Below are 21745 nucleotides of genomic sequence, written 5' to 3' on the forward strand. Positions count from 1 at the left end.
ATAGACCAGTGGAACAGAGTAGAGAGCCCAGATATGGACCCTCATCTCTATGGGCAAATAATCTTTGACAAAACGGGAAAAAATATACAGTGGAAAAAAGACAGTCTCTTCAATAAATTGTGCTGGGAAAACTGGACAGCTATATGTAGAAGAATGAAACTCGACCATTCTCTTACACCGTACACAAAGATAAACTCAAAATGGATAAAAGACCTCAACATGAGACAGGAATCCATCAGAATCCTAGAGGAGAACATAGGCAGTAACCTCTTCGATATCAGCCACAGCAACTTCTTTCAAGATATGTCTCCAAAGGCAAAGGAACAATTCTTATCAATGGGATTTGGATGTTAAAACTTTGACTCTTAAAGAATTGGGAAAATGCATGAAGAAGGAGAAACAAAATGAGGAAGAAATGGCTAGAAATACAACCCCTGGGGCACCTGGGTTGCTCAGTTGTTAGGCGTCTGCCTTGAGCTCAGGTCATGATCTCAGGAACCTGGGATCAAGCCCTGCACTGGGCTCCCTCTGCCACTCCCCCTGCTGGTATTCACTCTCTCACTGTCTTTTTCTCTCTGTGGAATAAATAAATAAAATCTTTAAAAGAACAACAACAACAACAATAAAAAAAAAAAAAAACCACCTCAAAAAAAACCCTGGTTACAAAAAACTGCTTTAGTAAAAGTTTAATCACTGATGGGACTAGGGAAAAATTCAGGTGAGACAACATGAAGTTAAAGCAGGTATTTGGAAACAAAAGAAAAAAAACATGTCAACTTTGCACATTGCTGGGTTGCACAGTATTGCTAGCTAGAAGGAAGAAGAACTACTTCAGCACACGTGAGCACCTGCCTAAAGGGTCTTGTTAAATTCGCTCTATTTACTGCAGCATGAATGAATTGAAAGTTCATAACACTGATAAGGAGTGGAAGAAGAATGTGGTAGAGCAGAGTGCTGAGTTTGCTCCATCTGTTAAGATGGTGAAAGCAAAGATGATTGACTTGAATCCCAACAGGGAGTCACAAGGCTGTATGCTGTGTTTAAATCGCATAGCCTTGGAGTGATGGAATTACAGCACACTGGTGGTGCACAATGGACTTCATTCAGTACCTGATACAGGGAAGTAGGAAACCGTCAGGAGGCTAAAGGTGAGTCTTTAGGGGTATGGTAAAGTTGTGGTGTTATATACTAGACTTATGGCAAAAACCATTGTTTTGGAAAGTGAGAGAGTAAACAACAATCACAACAAAACTAATGAAAAAAAAAAAAAACAAATGTAAAATCTTGCCGTGGCTTTCTCTATACCCAAGTGCACAAGTGGAATCATTGTGTTTGTGAATGGAGGCTTTGCTGTTGCTGGCAATTCTCCTTTTTGCTTGATTTTAATTGGTCATGTTAATTGGGAATTTTTGGATTTGCCTAAACCCTCCTTGGTCTCTGGTCTGTGAAAAAAAAGTGGGTGACTCCTGGAAACTAGCTGCTGTTTATTGTGCTTTAATCAAGTAGTTCTGCTGGTAAGTTCCAGCATGTTAGACATGGGGAAAGCTGTTCAGGAAATCCAAGAGGCTAAGATGACTGGGATACTGTGGTTGTCTTGGTGAATTCTTTCTTCTCCCTCGCAGTCTTAGATGCAAGTCAGGCAAAGTCACTCTTTCATGAGAGTGACTGATACATATTCACCATCCTTTCCTAAGGGTAGCTGAATTTGTCTATATGTTTTGACAACCTGGCAAGGTGAGGTTTAGATTCAGTCACAGTCAAATGCAAGTTAATAGTTGCATTAATGATAGCATGAAATCCTCCCTCTCAGAGGAGGAAGCCCAGAGAGAAATATTTGAGAATAACATTGGTACATTGACTAGTAGAAGATGACTAATCTGTTTGGCTAAAATACAAGGTTGAATTCAATTAGCTAAACATAGAGAATGACTTGGGTTAAAGGCTACAAGAGACAGTTCATACAAGGCTGGGGTTACACTGATATATTTGTGAGGCCCTGCTAATAAGAAAGAGACTCAGTACTTTGTGGGGTATTTGACTGTGGGGAATACTATACACTATTCCTGGGCATCTTGCTAACCCTAATATATTGAGTGGCAAGAAAAAAAATGAATTTGAATGGGATCTAAAACAAACAAACAAACAAACAAAAAATCAGGCTTTCAGAAATTTGCAGAGGGCGTTAGCCCCAAACAGTACCATTTGGGTTGGCCTAATGCACAAATTGTTTTGGAGACTTTTACTGTCTAGACACATGCACACTGGAGTGTCTTGCAGAAGTCTTTAACACTATCCTCTCCTCCCCAAACAGCGACTTCCGGAATATTAGATTCATAGTTACGTGATGCCAAGAAGAGATACGGCCCTTTTGAGTAACAATTACTGGCTTCTCACTGGGATTTAGTGGAGGTTGCTCCCACTAGTCAGGGATTCAAATGATTCTCAGATCCCAAACACCATTCTGTCTTGGCAACACCATTCTCAGATTCACTTCCCATAAGGAAGGAGCATCTCAGAGGAGCTCAGTGTTAAAGTGGAAATGGTATATGGATATAGGAGTACCTATCACGTTCTCATCCATATACCATATAGTCCCCACTGGCCGTGGCCCTGGGGATTATAGTGTATCTGTAACCATATTGCTGTCCTGCCCTTAGAACTAACAATAGGAGCTTCCAAAAGTGGCACCTCTTAGTGCTGAATGGTTTGAATTATAGGTTTCTCTCCTTGTTTTTTTGTCTTGCTTTTTTTTTTTTAAGATTTTATTTAAATTCAAGTTGGTTAATATATAGTATAATATTAGTTTCAGAGGTAGAATTTAGTAATTCATCACTTGCATATAATACCCAGTGCTTATTACATCAAGTACCCTTCTTAATGCCCATTACCTAATTACCTCATCCACCCACCCACCTCCCCTCCAGCATCTCTTATCGTTTCTCTCTCTCTCTTTTTACCTCATTTTAGTTTTCCTTCCTTCCCCTATGTTCATCAGTTTTGTTTCTTAAACTCACATATGAGTGAAATCATACAGTATTTGTCTTTCTCTGATTGATTTATTTCTCTTAACATAATACCCTCTAGTTCCAACCATGTCATTGCAAATGGCAAGATTTCATTCTTTTTGATGGCTGAGTAATATTCCATTGTATATATCTGTCTGTCTGTCTATCTATCTATCCACCACATATTCTTTACCAACTCATCATTTGGTGGACATCTGTGCATATTTTGGCTATTGTAGACATTGCTACTATAAGACTTCTCTTCTTGTTAAAGCAAAGTGAATTTCCTGGTTTACTGACAAAAGTTAACAAATTGAGAATGAAGTACAATCTAGAAGTTTGCCCCTTTTGATCACTGGCTCATAAAACCTTGGTTAAAGACACAAAGATAAGTTTTAATAATGGGTCAAAATTGAGGGTGGTGTATACGTAGTACTGCAAGAACTTGACCTTGCCAAGGTCTTGATGTATAGTCAATCAATGCTTTATGGAGAATTCAGTTATAGAAATACCTGTAGGAATTCCATTGTTGAATTGAAGTGGGCAGTGGAGATGCCAACCAGAAAGGCCCAGCTGATGGCTCAGAAGGGGATTAGAATGTAGAGGTTGTCCTTGTCCAGCCCCTGAAATAACTGCCTAGTTACTCAAACTGGGCAGCATGAAGATGCTCGTGTTATGAAATATTGGGTAGAAAAATGACAAAGTCCTTTGCTTCCTGCTGAAGCTTCTAATAATGTAAAAGATTGTATAAATGTCAGTAAGTAAAGAACTGCCTGAAGATGGGTAAGTCTCTGGGGTGCCTGAATGGCTCAGTGGGTTAAACCTCTGCCTTCTGCTCATGATCCCACCCCACATTGGGCTCTCTGCTCCGCGGAGAGCCTGCTTCCCTCTCTCTCTCTCACTCTCTCTCTGCCTGCCTCTCTGCCTACTTGTGATCTCTGTCTGTCAAATAAATAAATAAAATCTTAAAAAGAAAAAAAAAAAGATGGGTAAGTCTCTGAAGAGCCAGCGTTTAGCCGGCAAGTGAATATATGGGCATCTCAGTAGTAGTCCCAGCTGGTTTCAAATGGGTCCTGCTTGGAGTAGACATGTAATCTACTTTGGTCGGTGCTTACCCAGTGACCTAAACAGTGGCTGAGAATACCATTTATGGGTATGGAGTGCCAAGTTATACATTAATTAATTCCCTAGACTTCACTGGATCAAGGCATGCATTTAGCGACTGGCAACGTACAGAAATGGACTATAGAGATTAATAATGAATGGACGTATCATTGACTATACACAAAGTAAAAGTTTGTTTGAGATCTGGGATGAGCAATTAAAACACCTATTAGTAATCTGGGGGATAGTATGACAGGAAAAGATGCCTGACTAACTTTGATGAAGGTATCTTTCATATGACTACATGGGTAGTGAAGGGGAGATACTTTCGGACAGGTTTCTGGAATGTGGAATTGGGACAAAAGGAGTGGGCCTCAATGCAATCACAATAATCCTGCATTCTTCCTATCTTAAAAAAGTTTTCTTTGTTTTCCTGTATCCAGGTTTGCTGTCTGGGACTGCCCTTGTATGTCTGGAAGAAAGAGATAGTATTCAGAACACTATTTTAATTTCTCTGAATTTGACTCAGTGCTGTCTCACTGGTTAGTGGTAGAAATTCTCTCATCATTCTTAACCTTTCTTAGCCTAGTCCTGTTTTCCTGGGCAAACTCTGGCAAGGCTGTGCCTACTGCCTGTGCTGTGGTTGGGCACAGCCTCCTACCCAGGAAGGCTGAAACAAGGTAATAAATGGAAACTGTGGGAAAGGAGTATGTAACTGGGTAATGATGCTAGGAAAGGGCATCATCACTTTTTGAGAGAACATGTTAGAACCAGAGAATCCAGAAGTGGTGTTGAATCATAGGCAATGCTAGGTACGGCCCCCCAGATTTGTTTTCTCTTGAAAAAGAGAACTAGATTAAAGGCCATACTACAAGTGTGGAGGCCGAAAAAAATCAACGCCATCCCACCTCAGGTTTAGCCTTAGCGTAAGTACAGCCATCTTAGCTCCGGCAGCCATCTCAGACCCCTGTGCCCAAAGGCTGAACTTTGCCCCACCCTGCCTTAGTAAGCCCTACCCTGCTTTGGTTCCAGAGACCCCCACCCTGCTTTGGTTCCAGGAATCCCCACCCTGCTTTAGTAACAGGAACCCATAAATACCCCTGGTTTACTGACAAAAGTTACCAAATTGAGAATGAAGGTCGGGGTCCAAATCCCTACTCAGCTGTGTCTAAGCTTAAGCTTGTCAAATAAACCGTCGTGTGATTGCATCGGTGCTTGGCTCCTTGCTGGTCTCTTGGATGCGAAAACTCGGGCATAACCCAAGATTCACCGAAAGAATGTACTTGGGAAATTTAGAGAAAAGATATTAATCAGCGTCTCATGATGACTAATTTGAATAAGAGCAGTTTGCAATTGCCATTATGGGTAATGTTACGTCGGTTGTGTTTATTATACCTGTTCTTTTGCAGTTTCTAGAGAAGACCTATCATTGAATGGGTGCATACGTTGCAGATTTGCCATCTGTAGCTTAATCGGTGCCTTGGTGAGCTGAGTTGATAGCGTGTTAAGGCAGTTGGGCATAATAGGAGATTATTTGAGGCATCACTGCCTTCCTTGTGTGTCAGGGTCTCCTTTGCTCTTTTGACAATACCAGGTGTGAACACAAATAGAGTGCTATACAAGTTTGTTTTGATAGAATCAGGATGATGCCCCAAAAGGTGAATATTGGCTTGATAAGATTATCATATATCACTGATAGTTCATTCCTGGAACTTCAAGAAGAAAAATTGCACACAATGGTGACATTTGTTGTGCCTTAAATAATATTGGCCAAGATGTACTAAGAGGGACTTGTGGGTTTGGGGAGGTGGACTTGGCATGTGAAGACAAGTGGAGATAGCTCTTGTGGAGGCTTATCATCAAGATAGGAACGACCTGTTAATTCAGATGAGGATAAGTAGTGGGACCACTGCAGTTTTGACAGTTGATCTGAAAAGATGATGAAGCAATATGAGAATGGGCTTATTTATTACTAAATTGATGGAGGATCAGGCTTGCTAACATCTCTGTGGGAAGGCATGAACCTTGACACATCGCTTGCAGTAGCATCTGACATACTTAAAAAGGCAGTGGCCAGGAGTAATGGAAGCTCAGTCTGGAAGAGTCCATTAGTGGAAAACTATGGCCAGCCTGAACTGGCAAGATGTCGCTAGGAAGTGTGATCTTTATTTTGGTTCCATCAAACCCACAGTGCCACCAATTTCAAAAGATATTTATATTCCCCATAATTGGCTCGGTTTTGACAAATTAAAGATCATTGCTTACCATACAGAATAGCCTAAATCTTCTGCCCTTAATGACTGAGCCACCCAGGTGCCCCCAAATCTTCTGAGTCAGAATCTGCATTTTAAGAGACACTTGCTCCCCCCCATGAATCACAGGTACATCAAAATTTGAGAAACACTGAAATAGATTTTCTCTATCCTACTCATATTGTAGGATTTCTCTATTTCTTTCAGTAGATTTAGAAGAGTCATTAGGAACCTTACCCCATTTTTATATTTTCCAAATATATTATCCTGCATAAGAGAGATTTTTCAAATGCCATATACTTACCTAGAACTGCTAGGCTACATTTTTGTTGCTCCATTTGTACCCAAACATTTCTAACAGTATGTGGTAGGGCGTTTGTCTTAGTAGATATAATTGGAGTTACATCTAAATCCCTATTCTGGCACCTTTGACCTTACCTTCCCCAATCTCATTGGTATTTTACAACTTATATTAGAGTTTTCCTGCAAAACAGAACCAGTAATGTATACACACACACACACACACACACACACACACACACACACATTATAAGGAATTGGCTCAAATCATTATGGAAGCTGAGAAGTCTTCCAACTGCAGGCTGGGGAGTTGGGCAAGTCAGTGGTATAATTTCAGTCCAAGCCTAAAGTCTTGAGAATGAAGGGAGGTGATGGTGTAAATTCCAGTCCAAGGGCAGGAGAAGACCAATGTTTCAGCTTAAGCAGGCATACAGGAAGAAAAGGGGGCAAATTTCTTCTTCCTCTGCTTTTTGTTCTGTTCAGGCTCCAGGTGGATTGCTGATACCTACGCACATGGGGGAGGGTTATTTACTGAGTCCACTGACTGAAATGCTAGTCTCATCCTGAAACACCACCACAGACACACCCACAAATCACGTTTAATCTGGGCACCCTGTGATGCAGTCAAGCTGACAAATAAAATGAACCATTACACACCTAAAGAAATTTTTTCTTTGTTTCTTGTCCTTACTATTCTAATACTCTTATTACAAGTCTAGGTGGTATGTGTATAACTGTAGAATTCTATAACTGGAAAGAACTTCAACATTCTCAAGCATAATTGTTTGATTTTAGAAGAGAGAAACCTGTGGCCTAGAAGGATGAGGTGACTTTGTGGTCACTATTTGATATGGTGTTCATGATGACATTTGGAAAGAAATGAATATATTATGCCAGGTAAAGTGGGCATTTAGTCTCCACCAGGTCCCATAAAATAGATTAGTTTACAAAGTGCACAAAGAGTTTATTTGAAGATGACCCTGTTCAAAGAATTTGTTTGAATGTGACCCTGCTTCTGTATATTCTTACTGTCAAGAACAAAGATATTTGGGTATGGAAGAGCAGGGAATTTCTTTGTTTTAGGCTATGAGTTTGGGAATACAGACTTGTGTTGATAATTTTTTTTTCATGTTCCATGGGCCCTCTGTATAATGTTAAAGTCTGTTTCATGCTACACTAGTAGGAATCATGGGTAGGCATAGTCACCAATACAGCTTTATCTCCACTAATACAGCTTTATCTGCGGAGCTGAAAGGGGTGAAGACTGCAAACGCTGTGTGAATAAAGATTGTCTGTCTTGTTTCATAGCTTCATTTTTATACCCACCACAGTGGTGTGGCTATCAAAGATGGTCTTTTTTTTTTTTCCTTTGTATTTGCTTGGTGCCCGCTCTTAAGTAGTTTAAAATCTAGTGAGAAGGCAAATCATGTAAATCTAATAGGCAAATAAGAAAAAAGGTGAACAGTCAAGCCAGCTTGCAAGAGCTCTTGGTGCAGTGCTGCATGAAGTTTGTGGACACGGGCATAAAATCACGAGGGGAAAGATGACTGGCCTGGAATGCTGTGGAGGAAAAATAAACATTTATGAAAAGGATGGGATTTTGAAGTTGGGCAGGATCTGGAGAGGCAGAGGCAGTGACAGAATTTCAGACTGATGAGGGAGCAGAAGGCAAGCTGAGGACAAGCTGAACTGACACCCCACAACCTCCCTGGCAACTCCTCCACCCCCACTCCTGGGCAGGTTATGTGGGACATTCCTCGGTATCTTAATACTTTGCTAAAGTGAAAAACAAAGTTAGCTTGATAATTACAAGGCCTCCAGTATCCGGAGGGTCTTCTTTAACATACGAAAATCCTTTTGCACACCTCTCTCTTTACTTCCCCTAACCCTATTGTATATAATCAGTTGCTCCTCAGTACCCCAGTGCAGCTTTCTGCTCATGGAACCTGTTCCCTTGCTTTAATAAATCCACCTTTTTACACCAAAGATGTCTTAAGAATTCCTCTTGGCCTTCAGCTTTCAACCTTACCTACATTCAAAAACTACATCAAAAAGGGACTTAACATGAAGAAAGCAAGCACAAGAAAGTTAGGGGACACAGAGTACTAGAATGACTTAGGCAACAGATGTATGTAACCGGGAGTTCTTTTTTGATGTAATTACAAGTTTCTTTGGGGCTCCTGGGTGGCTCAGCCTCTGCCTTCGGCTGGAGTCCTGATGCCGGGGTCTTGGGATAGAGCCCCTTGTCGGGCTCTCTGCTCAGCAGGGAGCCTGCTTCCCTCCCTCTCTCTCTGCCTGCCTCTGCCTACTTGTGATCTCTGTCTGTCAAATAAATAAAATCTTTAAAAAAAAGTTTCTTTGACTAATATTTCCATGGTACACAGGATGGATGAGTGAGACGATTGCAGGAAAAGGGAATGACAGGGGACCAAAAAAAAAAAAAAATCTCAAGCAGAATTGACATGGTAACAGGATAGGAAATTGGATCCTGAAGACACACGAAGAAAAAATTGGCAGACTTTAGTACTAATTAGATGTTATAAATTCACTAATGCATCATTGTCTATCTAGAAGCTAGGATTTTCTTAAAGATGAATATTTTTGATGCATAACTTTATTTATTTTTAAAAGATTTTATTTATTTATTTGACAAGACAGCAGAAGAAGACAGCAAAAGGAGAGCAAGAAGCAGGCTCCCTGATGAGCAGGGAGACTGATGTGGGGCTCCAACCCAGGACTCTGAACTCGTGACCTGAGTGGAAGGTAGACTCTTAACTGACTGAGTGACCTAGGCACCCCTATCATGCATAAATTTAATAATTATTCTTTTCAGGGTAAGAATGTTAACCCACTTTTACCAAGCAATCTCTGAATGTATATGGGAAGTATAATACCTCAAGTCTCTCCAGTTTGGTTGCTTAGGCTTAAACGTAAGCATTTTTTAAAAAAAAGTTTGTTAAGGTGTTTCTAGGCAGACTTTGAATAAGGACAAAATGATGTAAATTGTTTAGCTTCTACATGCTTCCAATTGCTCCTTTGAAAAAATGGGGATAGTAGTATGTAGTAAATCAGAGAACTGTAGTGAGGATTAAATGAGTGAAAATGTGTTTAAGTGCCATATTTAGTATCTCAGTAAATGTTAGCCCTTTTCCTATTCTTTCTCCACCTTATATTTAACGCATCTGAAATACCTTGTTTTGAAATTATGGAAACTGTTGCTGTATACCAATATGACCACTTCTTTTCAAAATTATATTTTTATTTTATTTTGGTGCGGGGCAGAGGGAGAGAGAGAATCTCAAGCAGGTTCCACCTGCCCAATGTGTTATTCTGACGCAGGGCTCGATTTCACAACCCTGAGATCATGACATGAGCTGCTATCAGGAGTCAGAGGCTTAACCAACAGAGACTCCCAGGTGTCCCTAAAACTGTATTTTTGAAATGATTTCATATCAACACCATCAGGCCATGAGCAGCCCTCCTTGAATCAACTCCAAAATACATTCCAGTTGAACGGAGATACATTCTTTTTTCTTCTTTCCTTTTTTTTTTTTTTTAAGATTTATTTATTTGAGAGAGAGCACGAACGAGTGCAGGGAGGGGCAGAGGGAGAGAGAGGCTTTGGCGGACTCCTCATTGAGCTCAGAGGCTCCCTCCCGCCCCGCCCGGGGTCTCTGCTCAGTCTCACCACTTGAGATCTCAACCTAGAGATCACCACCCTGAGATCTACCTGAGCCAAAACTAAGGGTCGGATGCTTAACCGACTGCGCCACCCAGGGGCGCCAAAGGGAGATACAGTCTTACGCACCATTGACCATGTCTTTATTCAATACTTTATTCCTTTGCCTTCAGTGATACTCTTTGGATTTTCATTCCACCTCTTGGGCCAAGCCTTTTCCAACTCTTTTACATACTCGTTCTCTTCTATCTGCCCCCTGTAGCCGGATAATCATAGCTCATTCCTATGCATTGTTCTCTCCTTCCTGTTTTTCTCCACTAAGCTATTTCATCTTTTTCACCATTTGTGACTTACAAATAAATACCATGCCCAAATCTCTCCAGTGCGTTTTAGATACAGATAGATAGGTCCCTGTCTAGATGATAACTCTATCTGGATGCCTTAAAGGCACCCTAAATCTACACATCTGAAACAAAACTCAGGTCCACAGACCCAAATTGCTCTGCTTCTAGTGTTTGCTGTCTTTTTTAAAAAGGTTTTGTTTTTTATTTATTTGGCAGAGGTCACAAGGCAGAGAGAGGGAGAATGGAGGAAGCAGGCTCCCTGTTGAACAGAGAACCTGACTCGGGCTTCGATCCCAGGACCCTGAGACCAGGACCCGAGCCCAAGGCAGAGGCCTTAACCCACTGAGCCACCCAGTTGCCCCACTCCTGTCTTTTTCAAATTAATCTCCAACTCCTGTAAATTTTATCCCCTAAATGTTTCTTTAACTGACTTTATTTCCTTAATCTCTACTGCAAGCATCCCACTCTTAATGATCTTTCTGAATAGACTTTGGCTCCCCCAATTTTCTTTCTTTTTAAGATTTATTTTTCATTTTATAGATTGAATAAACATATTTCCAAAAGTCAGGTAGTAGCTTAAAACAATAAGTAAATAAACAGATACATAAAAAGTTCTCCCTGCTCCATCTTCTGTTCCCTATTCCACAGAGAGAGTCACTTTGAGTTCTTTCTGTTTTTTCTTTTGGTAGTTACCCCATAATTCCAAATAGTGTGCTTATGTTGCCTTTTCTTGATATTTAAAGGTTTAATTATTTATCTGACGGAGAGAACACAAGCAGGCAAAGCAGCAGGCAGAGACAGAGGGGGAAACAGGCTCCCTGCTGAGCAGGGAGCCCAATTCGGGGCTCAATCTCAGGACCCTGGGATCATGACCTGAACTGAAGGCAGATGTTTAACCGACTGAGCCACCTAGGTGCCCCTACCTTTTCTTGATCTTTAAAAAAACATTGTGTATTTTATTCTTTCTAAGGAAAATGAAGATTTTGCTATCTTATATCCTCATCTTATCCCACCTTTACTCAATATAATTTGTCCATTTTTAATTAAATTAGCATCTATTATTATTTTATTAAGAATATGGATTTTAATGTATAAAATGTTTATTTTTAAAAAAGGTTTTATTTCTTTATTAGAGAGAGAGAGAGAAGAGTGGGGGGAGGAGCAGAGGGAGACCGAGAGAGATCATCCTAAGCAGACTGAACAGAGCGCATAACCTGAGCTGAAATTAGGAGTTGGATGCTTAACCAACTGAGCCATTCAAGTGCCCCAAAATGTTTCTTTTCTTGTACAGTGTTTTGTTTTATTTGGAGTTTATTATTGCCTCAGTTTTATATTGATTTACTCTTCTATACACTTACTAGTATTGCATTCCAACCTAACACAAGTGTCTATTCTCAACACACTCAAACATTCTGGATACAATATCTGTTCTTCCAATCCATAAGCATGAAATGTTTTTCCATTTTCTTCAGTTTCTTTCATATGTGTTCTATAGCTTCCAGTGTTCAAATCTTTCACCTCTTTGGTTAGGTTTATTCCTACGTGTCTCAAGAGTTTTTGGTGCAATTGTAAATGGGATTCATTCCTCGATTTCTCTTTCAGCTGCTTCATTATTAGTGTATAGAAAGGCAACAGGTTTCTGGACATTGATTTTGTATCCTGCGACTTTGCTGAATTCCTGTATCAGTTCTAGGAATTTTTTGGTGGAATCTTTTCAGGTTTTCTTTTTGAGTATCATATGTCATCTGAGAAGAGTGAAAGGTTTACTGCTTCCTTGACAATTTGGATGCCTTTTATTTCTTTTTGTTTGATTGCGGAGGCTAGGACTTCCAGTGCTGTGTTGAACAACACTGGTGAAAGTGGACATCCGTGTCATATTCCTGACTGTAAGGAATATTTCAATATCATTTATCCATTGAAATGTAGTTTTTCATTTACTTGTTTTTTTATTTATTTATTTTATTTTTAATCATTTAACCATTGAAATGTAGTTTTCCTCCCATTGAGGATGATATCATCAGCTATTATTACTTTAAATGTTTTTTTCTCTTCATTTCTCTCATTCTTTTCTTTCTGATATTCCAGTTACATGTATATTACCTTCTGAAATTGTCCCACACCTTAATTTGGGGCATTTCTATTGACATATATTCAAGCATGCTGACATATCCCATCACTAATGAACTCTTCAAAGTGGTTCATTAACATTACAGTGAATTTTTCTTAGTAACTTAAATTTGATTTTTTTTTTTAAAGATTATTTATTTATTTATTTGACAGAGAGAGATTACAAGCAGGCAGAGAGGCAGGCAAAGAGAGAGGAGGAAGCAGGCTCCCTGCCGAGCAGAGAGCCTGATGCGGGGCTCGATCCCAGGACCCTAAGATCATGACCCGAGCTGAAGGCAGCGGCTTAACCCACTGAGCCACCCAGGCGCCCCTAAATTTGATTTTTTATTAGAACTCCCATCTCTCTGCTTATTAACAGTCTGTTCTTACACGTTGTCCAGTTTTTTCATTAAAGCCTTTACATCCTAGTCATAGTGACTTTAAATTCCCTGTCTGATAATTCTAACAGATCATACGTTCTATGCTGTGTCTGATTCTGATGCTTGCTTTATCTCTTCAGGCTTTTTTTCCCCCTTGTCTTATAGTATGCCTTCCCATTTTTTGGTTGAAAGCCAGATGTGATGTATTTAACAATAGAAAAAGAAGTAAGTAGGTCTTGATATGAATTTTTATGCTAATTTGGCTGGGAGTTCATCTGTGTTTTATGTTTGGTGTATCTAAAAGTGCTGGAGGCTTCAGATTTCTGTAATGTCATTGGTTTTGTCGTCTTATTGAATTTGGGCTTTCTTAAGTACTTATGAAGGTAAGAGAGAGAATCTGTGTCTTTTAACTCATTTAGATGTAATCTACTGATGTTCTGTTGGAGCCCTCATAGTGTGGTGGTAAGGTGTGGGAGAGGGAAGGTGTTCTATTTTCTTATGAAATTTCAGTCTTTCAGTAGGGCTGTGTCCCTGGGCAATGCACCTCACAAATATATCATAGTTTGTTTTTTTCTTTTTCCAGCTTAAGTGAAACAGGAAGGCTATTGGGGATTGAAGTGAGAGAAGTGGCCTTCCTTCAGGTAGGATAAGGTTATGATAAGGTCTTTTTCTCTGGAAAGTAGGACTTTGTTATGGAGAATCCTTTGGGCATATTTCACAATAGTTACTGTTTTCTCTATCCCTGACAGAGCACCAAGAGGATCTTTCTCAGGTTTTCACCCTGAAAACCTGGTGGGATTCCTGGAGGTAAAACCCATAATAGTGTGGAGGCCCACCTGACTCCCGAGAGTTTCTCATCCCTGTGCTAGTTGACCTTCAGCTTCTAGCAATTCCACTTTTACTAACTCCAAACTATTGTTGAGCAATTCCCACCAATGTATGACTCCAGTATCTCTTGCTCTATACAAACAGACCTCAGTTCTGACATGGATTTGCCTGTTTCTCCAGACTGGAGCTGGTAGTTTGCTTTATGACCTCAGTTCTTTGATGAATACAAGAAAAGCTGTTGATTTTCAGCTTGTCCAGCTTTCTTGTAAGGATGAGAGTTACAACTTCCAAGTTGTGCATCTGAATTGTATGTCCAAGTTGTTATGTCTGAGTTGTAACTGAAAGTAATTAATTGCTCTTTTGATCAGAGGCACAGCTATCTCTCTAAGGATTGCCTTTGTCTCTCCCGCATGAGAGCCCTGGATTTCTGGATCCCTAGCTCCCTCTTTTTGGTAAACCTTTTATTTTACTGGAGTATCTCCAATATCTTCCCAGTGGATGGGAGTGAAGTTCTTCAGACTTTGCATTTAAAAAAATGTCTTTACGTGCTCGCTTCGGCAGCACATATACTAAAAAAATGTCTTTACAATTATCATATGGTTTCACTCATATGTGGAATATAAGAAATAGCACAGAGGATCATAGGGAAGGGGAGGGAAAACTGAATGGGAAGAAATCAGAGAGAATGACAAACTGTGAGAGACTCCTATTAATCATAGGAAACAAACTGAGGGTTGTTGGAGGGAGAAGGGTGGAGAGATGGGGTAACTGGGTGATGGGATTAAGGAGTGTGGGTGATGTGATGAGCACTAGGGGTTACATACAACTAATGAATCATTGAATACTATTATCAAAAATTAATGGTGTGCTATATGTTGGCTAATTGAACTTAAATAAATAAAAATATTTTTAAAAAAAGTATTTTACCTTCATATTTGAGTCATACTTGGACTGGGTATAGAATTCAGGTTTGGGAAGAATTTTTGCTAAAAATTTTGATGGCCTAACCGTATTTTCTTCTAGTTTCCAATGTTGCTTTTGATGAGGCCTAACATCATTAGGGGTGTGTGTGTGTTTAAAAAAAAACTTTCACAATTTTTTTCCTAAAATCTCACCACTATATTATTGTTAGTGGCCTTCTGAATTCATTTTATTGAATCCTTAGTGGACTCTTTAATTTTAGGATTTTTTTTTTAAGTATGACTTTGAAAATTTTCCCCTTTCTGTCTTTTTCCCCATTCCTTTTAATTGGATGTTTATTTTTCTGTTTGAGTCTATAATTTATTATCTTTAAAAAACCCTCTTTTATCTTATTCGCCTGCTTTCTGCGATACTTCTTCAATTTTGTATTTTGACTCTTCCATGAATTGTGTATTTGTGTGTTTACCATATTTTTAATTTTAAAGGACTTTATTTTTGGTTATCTGAGTATTCCTTTTGTTCTTCATGGATTGTCTCTTATTTCTGTTGAAGTATTAATTACAGCTTTGTATTCTGTATTCTGTATTCTGCATAATCTTTCCCTCTTCTGGGTTATCTTGTGTGTGTTTCTTATTTATTTTGTCTCTCTGGTCATGTTGGAGATTCCCTTCAAATGTCTGGAGATCCTGGCTGTCTACTCATGTCTAAGAATGAAGCTCAGAAAAGAGGGTAGAAGTTCTGTGAATAGAGCTTATCTCTAAGTGGTGGGCTTCCCCATAGGGTGTTGGTCTGGGATATTGCTGTCCGATTGGAGAGCTGCACATAGCAGAATCTGTAGGTCTCCTTACTGGTGCTGTTCAATTTTTCTAGAGAGGTAACCTTGTGTTTTAAGCTAATTTAGAGAACAAGATCGAGAGGCTTCACTGCTCCTTTTAAAGACCTTCTAACAAATCTCTTATTTGGTTTCATCTATCACGTCTGCCTCAGGAGTACTAGGTTCCTCTAACTTCTAAGCCTTTCAAAATTACTATATAGCAAATTAGCTTGATTCTTGTTAACTTCTGTCCACACCCCCCCATTCTGTGCCAGCATACAAACACACACACACACCATCACTTGAAGGCTCAGAGCTTTCTATATGCCTGCCTTTCTTTCTTTCTTTCTTTCTTTCTCTTTCTTTCTTTCTTTCTTTCTTTAGATTTCATTTATTTATTTGACAGAGAGAGAAAGAGAGAGCACACACAAGTAGGGGGAGCAGTGGGCAGAGGGAGAGGGAGAAGCAGGTCCCCTCTAAGCAGGGAGCCCTAAGTGGGGCTCGATCCCAGGACCCTGAGATCATGACCTGAGCCAAAGGCAGATGCTTAACCAAATAGGCCACGCAGGGGCCGCATTTTACTTAGTCTTTTAATGAAAGATTTCTATGTTACTATTAATATTTGTCATCACACCCATTAGCATCACGCTGCCTTGTAAATTGTGTCCCATTTACTCTGATCATCTTTCTGCATCTTGTTCTCTCTTGATTTCTCAATGAGAGTTTCTCTTTTTCATCTTTTCTTCACAGCTTCAATTCTGTAGTGGTTTTGTCCCTTATACTGGCTTCTACTACAATGCTGATGTCACAAAATTATCCCCCATCAAGTTTACTTATGGCATAAAATAGCTTTGCATATCATGTTTACTGGTTCAATAAACAAAAATTTATAGAATTTTAAAAGTTGTTTAGTTTCTGAGCAAAAACCCTATTGTGTACTCAGATGCAGGCATAGAAAATAATACATAAGCTACCTACTAAAAGTTGTTTGGATCAAAAGCCCAGGCTTACCATTTGATATACAAGACCAAATACTCCTATTGCCCAGTTGCTGACAAAGTTACATATGAAAAATGCCAACAAAACAACACAACACATCTGAGTGTCTTATTTGTTGGAGTCAGCAGATACTGTAGACATTCAGAATAGGAAGTCAAAGGGAATAGGAGGAAAACCCACAAACATTTATTGAATTCCTATCTCTGTATTTTAGGTGATTTGGGAATATATTGAAGGGGGAATTTCTAGACACTTGGGTTGGCCTTTAATGATGCATTGGATTTGTATGGAGGGAGAAAAAAAATACACCCCATGCAAGATGAAGGTGGACCCCAAAAATACAGTGCCAAAATGATCCTGTGTGACTTGGAAAGGTGAGGGTAAAGCCTGTCTAGATTTGATGTGCATCCTAAGGAAAAGCAGGGAATGAGGTTGGATTGTAGGGTGAGGCAAGAGCCAAAAAAAGTAAAAGAGCCTTAGTTTTCAGAAGAAGGAAAAACAGCACATTGAATTTGAGAAGTCTCTCAATATAAGATAAGACTTTGATGCATTTTTATGATGTTATATGTGGATACATTTACATAGCCCCTTCAGAACTGCAGTGTCTTATTTTCGGTCCATGGTTTATTTATTTGCTATTTGCTCTGCAAGTATCTCTTTTACTTGGGGAAGAAAAGAGAAATTGGAATGGTTTTTGTTCTATTTATATTGTAAGGAAAAGGATGGCAGGTGATTTATTCACTGCTCTGGCAACTATGGGAGAGATCCCTGGCCTTTCCACAACAGGAGAGGGTGGGTTGGTTACTTTGCAGGGCTTCAGGTGATCTTCATTTCAAACATCTTTACTAGGCTCCACTGTGCTAAGATATAACTTTGGAATTTCACAGTTCCTGTCTCCAAGGAGTTACCTAAATAGGAGAGATTTCTGGGGCATGACTGGTCATGGAGTGCAGTGGGTCATTCTCCTAAGAGGCCTTAGCAGTGTTGGAGTATTGAGACTATGGTGGTCCTTCCAGTCATTTTTGGTAAATAACTTTCCATCAAGTTCTCAAGTTTCACCTGTCAGTTGAGAAAGATGCTGGAGAAAGATACCAGGCCTCTTAGCAGTCTGCAGAGATGGCGCTGGGACGCTGCAGACTGGTCAGCTGAGCAGTTGGAGCTATGGCTCTGGATCTTGGTTTTGTGATGACTAAGCTAACCCGGTTAGTAGGCTGCTGGGTTTCTTTGTCCCTGCACACTTTCTGCTTGATGAGATGCTTAAGCACATGGAAGAGGCAACCGCTAGGAGGTACCCGAGCTTTGCGTCGACCGCGGGGCGAGCAGAAATGGCTAACTGTGGGTCCCTCAGCTCCGCGGGTACAGGCTGGTGGCGCTTTTCCAAGGTCGGGGTTGCGATTAGCTTGTGTGTGGAGCGAGGAAGAGGTGTAAGAACAAACGGCCCTTTAATTGGAAGGGCGGAGGAGGTGAAGGCGCCTCCAAGCCATTATCTCGTCCGGAGGTCTGCGAGCTTGGGCACCAGCTGGCTGCACATCTGGATGCAGCGGCGTCTTTCCCCGCAGGGCGGAGTCGAAGCGGACGATCCCGGTGTGCACGCACCTCCTCGTGCGCGCGCGTGCGGGTCCGTGAGCATCCGAGTGTGTGTATCTGTGTGCGCGTGCGCGCTCACGAGTGTCGGCTGGAGCCGCGGCTCCGGGATCGGGTAATGGGGGTGGGGGTCCAGGAAGGAATAAATCTCCGCTGGCCTCCTCGCGCCTCATTGCGGGTTAATAACCAACCAGTTATAGAGAGACGGGGGTGACGGCGGCAGGGTGACAGTCCCAGCACGCCGGTGGCGTGTGGAAGGCTCAGGTTATCAAGCCGGTCTCTGCCACACTCCAATATATACAACCATTGGGGTTGGGAGATTATTTTTTATTGTTTGCCTCTATCTCCAGAGAACAAGGGCGGGAGGGAGAGGCGCGCGCTCCAGGCGAGCGTCGCGGATCTGAACGGGTCGAAGGAGGCAAATTTGCGGGTGGGGGAGGGCGGGGGAGACCTTGATTTCCACCAATCCCCGGGCGTTTGTCTGCGAAGTCCGGGGCGCAGCGGAAGGCTGCGGCGCGCCGCTGAATTAACTGATGAGAGCGAGTTCTTTTCTTCTCCGGGAGGGGTGGGGAGCGAGGGTCCTGGCGGGCAAGGAGGAGAAGCCCGGGGCAGGATAGCGGTCCCGGGCCGCTGTGGAAATTTCCAAGGACTTGGCGCGGCGCGGAGAGCGCGTCTGGGGGTGCCTGGCGGTGCAGCAGCGCGGGAGGCGGGGAAAGGCGGCGAAGGGCGCAGGAGCATCTCTCGGAAGGGGACGCCGCGGACCAGTTGTCTGGGAGGGAGCCGAGCCTCTCCCCGGACCGTGCGGAGGGCGACAGTGATGCTGCAGAACCGGCGGGAGCGACTCGCCGCGGCCGCTCTCTGCGCTCTCGGAGACCCCAGCGCCTGCCCTCTGCAGGGGAAGCGACCATGACCAGAGCCCGTGACTTGCCCCCCGGCCACTTCCCCTAGAAAGAAAGCCTTGAAAAAGTTGCATTTAAAAAAAAATCCTTGCGCTGACCTTTGGGGCCGTAGGGGCTGAAGAAACGTGCGTGCGAGTGCAAACAAGAAAGCGAAAGGTGTGTGTGCATGGGGGGCCGGCGGTGGGGGGACCCTCCGCTGCCACTCTGCCTAACGCTGTGCTGAGGCCGCCCCCCGGGACTCTGGGGCTGTGATGAGCCCCTGCAGGCGGGCCCGGCGACACACGTCCAGAGGGGCCATGGCAGTCCTGGCGTGGAAGTTCCCGCGGACCCGGCTACCAGTGGGAGCCAGTGCCCTTTGCGTCGTGGTCCTCTGTTGGCTCTACATCTTCCCGGTCTACCGGCTACCCAACGAGAAGGAGATCGTGCAAGGGGTGCTGCAACAGGGCACGGCGTGGAGAAGGAACCAGACGGCGGCGAGAGTCTTCAGGTACTCCTCCCCTCGCGGCTCCTCCCAGCTCGTGTCCTTTACTCCCGGTGTGCCGAGGACAGGGTCACTGGCTAGGACCGCCTTGCAGAGACATCTCTTTCTTGCAGTGCTTCTTGTCCTACTTCCTTTCTCTGCCATTTCTAAACCCGAAGACTTTAGTCGGGGGTCCTTCCCCACCCCTTACACCAAGAGATGTACAGACACCTGCTTTACCCACATAACGCCTGTAAGCATTTCTTCCCCAGCCTGAGTTACAGTCCGTGATTCGTTAATAACTGGTGGGAAGGAGAATCCAGGCTAACTTTGTCCTTTTCACAGAATGAGAATTTATCTCTTGGGCTCTGCAGATGTTTGAAGCTATAGAGAACTAGAAGAAGGTCAGAGGCATCTTCCTGAGGTTAGGTGAGTGGTTGGTAACATAAATCACCAGTGATGGACTGATGGGCTAATATTGGGCAGGAAAAACATGGACACCTAGCTAGGATCCTGCTGCTTTGTGCAGTGTGTCCATGACAAAACACAGAGCACTTAACTGGTCCCCTCAGAGCTGGGTACTGTGTGATTTTTATTGAAGACTCAACAACTTTCCAATAACAGGTATTATTCCCATCTTACCAACCACAAACTGAGTCTCCAGAAGGAGGAATTATTTTCCTGAGGTCTTGACATGTCCCTTTGAAGTGTGGGAGCTGACACTGTCATCATGTAAAGCTCCCGTCTTTTTTTTTTTTTTTTTTTTTTTGTTTAGACTGTGGATGCCTTCTGGAGGATGGGAGATGGGCTTTAGGTAGAGACTTGAAATCAGAAAACAAACAAAAACTCAAGTCAGGTTGGATATTAGAATGCTGAGGATAGCTCAGAGATTGTAGTTTCCTTTCCTTTCCGGGAATTTCAGCTTAAGTGTCTAAAAATAAGTTCTTGGCAGCAGGGGTTGTGTAGTTAGACTGGAGGGAATGCAGTGCTGCTTCCCCTTCCTCTCCACTTTCCTGGGCATGTTCAGGGGGGGACACACGTTCAGGGCTTCCATGAGGGCCAGGTGTCCTTTTCCCCTTCAGTCCCTGGGGCTAAAGATGCTGCATTTGGCCCTTCCTGAGATTGTAGTGCTTTCCTTTGCTCTTCTAGGATCTTTCTAAGCAGTATATATGGGCAGCTGAGACCCAGCCTAAACATTTTCATTACTGTTGGTTACAGATGTTCAGATGTATAGATGTTCATCTGTAAATTTCAAAAAACTTTTTAAACATATGTGTTCCTTCTCCTCCCTGGGCCTGCTTTTGGGAAGATGGTCAAAGAGATAATACCAGTTCTTGCAGGGGAGAGCAGATGAATTCTTTGAACTGAGAGGGGAGACTTTCCTTCTCTCTTTTTCTTTCAAATTCAGCTATCATTAAATTTAAAAATAATCCCACATCCCTTAAAAGTATATAAGGGCTAATTTTCTCTTACCTTCACAGTATTGATTGTTGGACTCAAAAGCACTCAAAAGGCATAGCATCCAGCAATTCTTTTCTCTAAAGGCAGAAAGCACTTTTATCCCAAGTAATATAAGGAAATGAGTTAAGAACGTCTCTTTGGTTTATGATGAAAGAGTCCATTTTTTTTTTTTTTTTGTATGGGAGGAGGACTAAGGAAGTTCCTTTAGAGCATAAATTTCTTTTACAGGACATAATCAAGTGGAAAATGCTCCATATTCAGAGAAACACAGGCTGATCATTTCTGAGACACATTTGTCCCTTGCTATCTGTAGCATGGAGTAATCTTCAGTGTGGTTGGCTGTCACTTGGTTTAGTCTCTATGTATAGAGAATTACCACTTAAAATCCACACACTATAAAAAACTGCCTACACACATATCCCTCAAAGTTAGTGTCTGTAAAATTGTGTAAGATGAACTGTTGCTTGTTGAAGAGTTTGGACTTTGGAGTAGAATTTTAGACTAGTAGACTTTCTAGGCTGTGTGCGCCATGACTAGATAGATAAGCAGCAAAATATCTTTGGCAATCCATGTTATCTCTTCGAGTTTTAGTTTGCTTATTTTTATCTC

General features: G+C 41.9%; 1 protein-coding gene across 1 annotated transcript in view; it reads left to right on the forward strand.

The window, feature by feature from the left end:
* The first annotated feature begins 19466 nt into the window (after nucleotides 1–19466).
* Nucleotides 19467–21745, forward strand: part of ST8SIA1 (ST8 alpha-N-acetyl-neuraminide alpha-2,8-sialyltransferase 1) — a 145230-nt gene continuing 142951 nt past the window's right edge. Inside the window, exon 1 of the mRNA XM_044227706.1 lies at nucleotides 19467–19702. Coding sequence (XP_044083641.1) covers nucleotides 19467–19702 — 236 coding nt within the window. The remainder of the gene's footprint in view (nucleotides 19703–21745) is intronic.

The sequence above is a fragment of the Neovison vison genome, chromosome 12 (genome assembly GCF_020171115.1).
Source record: "Neovison vison isolate M4711 chromosome 12, ASM_NN_V1, whole genome shotgun sequence".
NCBI classification, from domain to species: domain Eukaryota; kingdom Metazoa; phylum Chordata; class Mammalia; order Carnivora; family Mustelidae; genus Neogale; species Neogale vison.